This window comes from Drosophila teissieri, chromosome 3R (assembly GCF_016746235.2).
Source record: "Drosophila teissieri strain GT53w chromosome 3R, Prin_Dtei_1.1, whole genome shotgun sequence".
Classification (NCBI taxonomy): domain Eukaryota; kingdom Metazoa; phylum Arthropoda; class Insecta; order Diptera; family Drosophilidae; genus Drosophila; species Drosophila teissieri.
The window spans coordinates 14,825,453-14,829,420 of record NC_053032.1 but is presented as its reverse complement, the minus strand read 5'-3'; the positions used below and the strand labels follow the sequence as shown (position 1 = coordinate 14,829,420).

Genomic DNA, 3,968 nt, shown 5'->3' with positions numbered 1-3,968 from the left:
ACACATTCATATTTCGGGATTAACGATTCCAAGGAACCTTTGATTTTACAGGGTATTCAAAGTTGCCCAACTCTTTGCCACTGACGTGTGCTGTCTGTTTTTTCGGTTGGACATGAGTTGGCTTATACACATTCTGTGGCTGAAAGCGATATTCATTCATATCGGCGACAACAACTTGTTAACTTAACTGGGTCACCGCGCGTGTGGGTTCCTGGGAAGATCTGATTGCAGGCGGGTCAGTCGCATCGAATCGGATGGGATGGGGTCCCGACCTGGCTGAGCTGGCCGAGATGATCGCCCAATTGCATTTTCAATTCGAATCGGCAATCGAGTGGGAAAGCTTTCCGTTAGGCGACGTCATCAGCGCCGGCCGCGCAGCAACCTTGGCGATCAGCTGTTCGTTGCGAGTGGATTTCCCTGAACTTCATACTGATACACGAGTATGAAAAGCTATGTGCGCGTGTCTATTAATAGTCGCTCTCTCGTTTTCCACCGCTCTCTGTCGAAAAAGATACTCTGCCTCGGTTTGGGAACTTCCTGCTGGAAAAACCTGCTGGCAGAGGCAGAGGCAGAAGCAGAGCGCGTGAAAAGCTCGTTGCTCTCTTAAGTGGAAAACAACGATCTCTCTCTGACTCTCTCAGAATCACAAGTTCTCGGCTGTAGTTGTTGTGCTATTATTGACCTAATCACTTGTGGAGCACAAACGAACATTGAACTTTTACTTCCGCATAAGCCTTGCCCGATCGAGATTCGCTCTTCGATTGTCCGGGTAATATTTTTGCATTGGGAAATGCGTTTTTCATTAGCCCCCTCCGCGTTTTCCACGTTTATTGATCATTTCCAGGCCGCTTGGCCGCTTGGCCGCCGGCGACCGCCCAGTGACATTAATTAATGCCCACAGATTCATCAAATATGCGCTGGCCGTTTGGAAAATCATATTTTATGCTCCCCCGGCAGCAATTTGTCCGCGGCGGAGCCCCAAGAGATCTGTGTGCGTGTGTGTGTGTGTGTGGGCATGTGTATGTGTATCTGGAAAATCTTGTAATTTAATGCGACAATTTATTGCTGGTAGCTGGTCCATCCATACACCCATCGATCGATGGAAAATCCACCGGCAAATGGAAAAAAATGCACTCAAAATGTTCAGCTTTAAATATGGTTTTCTTTTAATATTATATTTAAATGGGTGTGAGAGGTGTGTGTTTGGGGTCTGTGGATGTCGGTCGAAGGTGTAGACATATAAATAGCTTAAAACGCTTAAGATCTAAACAAAATTTCTCGCTCCGAATGAATTTCCTTGCTCTCGACGAGAGAGAAAAAAAGAACATTACAAATCGTTGGCAATAAATAAATGATAATTTAAACAAACGAAGATTTGCTCGGGAAATATGACACTAAACGTAATACTCTTTGCGTAATCTTTTCCAATTTGAAGAAGCAATTACAAGTGTATAGTATATATATATATAACATATATGGTGTATGTGTGATACAATATAGAATATAGGATATTAATGTGTGCGTTTCGGTGTTTTGTGAACAGCAATGAACAGTATTTAATTTAAATAGTATGATAATAATAAATAATTAATATAATAGGTATGGGTAGGCTACGCAAAAACTACATAAATACAAAAGTCTGCATCGCAGGGCTCCGCTCATGGGAAGCCCCAATCGCCAGCTTTCTCCTCCGCCGGCAGCTGGAAGTCTCCTCGCGGCCACGAACGCGCAACCAGCGCGCTCCCCCAATCATGCCCAGAGTTTTTGGATAAGGCACGGGCTTTATGGGGCTCTGAAGTCGGGGTGTCAGTGTCTAGTACTGCCCGGTTGGATCCAGGCAGTCCTGTCGCCTCTTTTGGCGGGAGTCCTGCGCGTCGCGGGGTCGCCGGTAGGTTCCAGTGGGATCCAGCATGTTGTAGGATTGTATTTTTGGGGCTCTTGAAGTAGAGATAGGGTTTTCCTGGCAGTAGCCTTGTACTCGTATGCTTGGCTAAGTGGAGTTCTCAAGGTAGAACCTTAGTAGGTGCCAGTGGGGTCCAAATCGTGCGACATTTTGAGACTGTTTGCGATCACTTTCGGCTTGAAACTCAAAATACAGCTGCTTCTTCTGGCTTGCTCCTTCTTCAGTACTGACCAGTGGGATCCAGATAGGCGGCCATGGCGAAGATCTGTGATTTATTGGGCTTGCTAAAGAGGTCTACGACTACGATGTTCAGCTGACTTCGTATAGCTTCTTTAGTACTGGCCAGTGGGATCCAAGTAGGCTGCCATTTCGAATGCCGTGTATTGACCAAAAATACTTGAATGACAAAACCGAGCTGGCTTTTTGTTGCTGCCGCTGATGCTGCTGCTGTCGATTCTCCTTTGTTTAATTTGAATCAGCGCGATATTGAACTTTATACTGGTTCTCGCCGCTGTTGTTGTAAGTTCTTTTATTATCACCACCAGTTGTTGGGTTTCTTGGCTGATTATACAGTCACGTTTGGTTGTGCGTTTGGGGTTTTTTTTGTTGTGCGTTCAAGAGTCACTGACACTAGAAATTTCTTTATTGTTTATTAATAATGTTTAGATGTTTCGGGAACCGCACGGAAAATCTTTAAGGCGTTACGTGAAAATCTGCGGACTTTTCTGACGTCTCAGCTGGTTTTCTTTTAGCTGGTGATCTGCACTCGTCGAATGTTGTCGATCTTTTGATTTGATTTTCGTCAAGTCGTAAGCTTAAATGCTCGACCGGCTCGACGTCGCTGCCGGCGTCGCAGTCGGGGGCTCCAAGAGCGGGAGCGAGTGCAAAAGAGAGCGATATACGGCAGGTGCGCCGCGCTCTTAATGGCACCTTTCTCTTAGGCGAGTGGGTGAGAGCGAGTGCGGAGATGATCACGATCGTATTTTCATTCATTTCCAGGTAGAGCACTTCTCGCTTTCGCTCTCTCCGCTCTCGCTCGCTCTCTCTCTCGGTCTGCTCGCACCCACCTGGATTTCATTCACGAAACAGCTGTTTCTGATCGAGTGCCCTCGTTCTGCTCACACGTCCAGGTGAGTGCGAGTGTGTGCGAGAGCCGTGGGTGTGTGTGTGTGTGTGTGTGTTGGAGGAGCTCAGGTAGGAACCATCCTGGAATTCCATTGGTCCTTGAATTCTCAGACTGCGATCCTGAGGCAGCAGACTCCACCTTCTTTTAAGACCCGCAGCTAATTAGGGTCTATCTTATGGCCAAATTTAGTATAGTCCAGGCAAAGTGCACTCGAAAAAATTGTGTTCAAAGTGCTAATAAAGGAAGGGTTCCAAGGAAAAGTGGGACATTGATTTTTTAATTGATAAATATATTTAGGAATTTCGAAAGGTACAGAGATTATGCAACAGTGCAGAAAAAACTTCTGTAATATTTGCTTAGAACATTTTCTCAATATGTTTTCTAACCTTGTTCTTTATTGAGGTTAATATTTTCGAAACTCACTTTAATTCACATGAATCTGCTTTGAATAAATAAGCTGGGAATAAACCTTTGAACACCAAAAGATAGTTGCAATACACCCTTTCTAAGTTCTAACTTTATAAAGAGCCCAATTTATAACCTTACTGATTTGTTCGACCGTAAAATGTTTTTTTAGAAACATATTACATTATAATAGTGTAAATTTGACGTTCTTTGTAACACAGCAGGAAAAAACGAATACAATTTTGTTGGTCACAGGTCCAAGGAAGGGAGTAAACCCACCGTGCAAATATCCATTAATGTACTTTCCCAAGTGCAAATGAGGGAATATAGATGTTAACCCAAGATTGTGGCTGTCGCCGCTTGGTCAAACAGAGATGACAAGCCGAGGATCCTTGCCAAAATGCTAATATCCTTATGTGCCATAAGTCCCAAATTAATGGTCTTTGAGCCGGCGGCGCGACGGCCACTGCCCACTTTACGTGACATTTGTGGTAGCCTAAGCCGGGCCAACTCCAACTCCAAGGCTCAAGACTC

The 3,968-nt window shown here is 44.9% G+C and overlaps 1 protein-coding gene across 1 annotated transcript; it reads right to left on the bottom strand.

The window, feature by feature from the left end:
- Positions 1–1,168: 1,168 nt before the first annotated feature.
- LOC122620772 (peptide tarsal-less AA) lies at positions 1,169–2,679 on the bottom strand. The gene has a single exon (XM_043798386.1). It carries the CDS (start codon positions 1,910–1,912, stop codon positions 1,814–1,816), a length of 99 nt encoding a protein of 32 aa, XP_043654321.1. The 5' UTR covers positions 1,913–2,679; the 3' UTR covers positions 1,169–1,813.
- Between the last annotated feature and the right edge of the window lie 1,289 nt (positions 2,680–3,968).

Bases quoted from the DNA above. Each gene is read 5' to 3' on its own strand.
- LOC122620772 (XM_043798386.1), bottom strand. From the start codon at position 1,912: ATGCTGGATCCCACTGGAACCTACCGGCGACCCCGCGACGCGCAGGAC.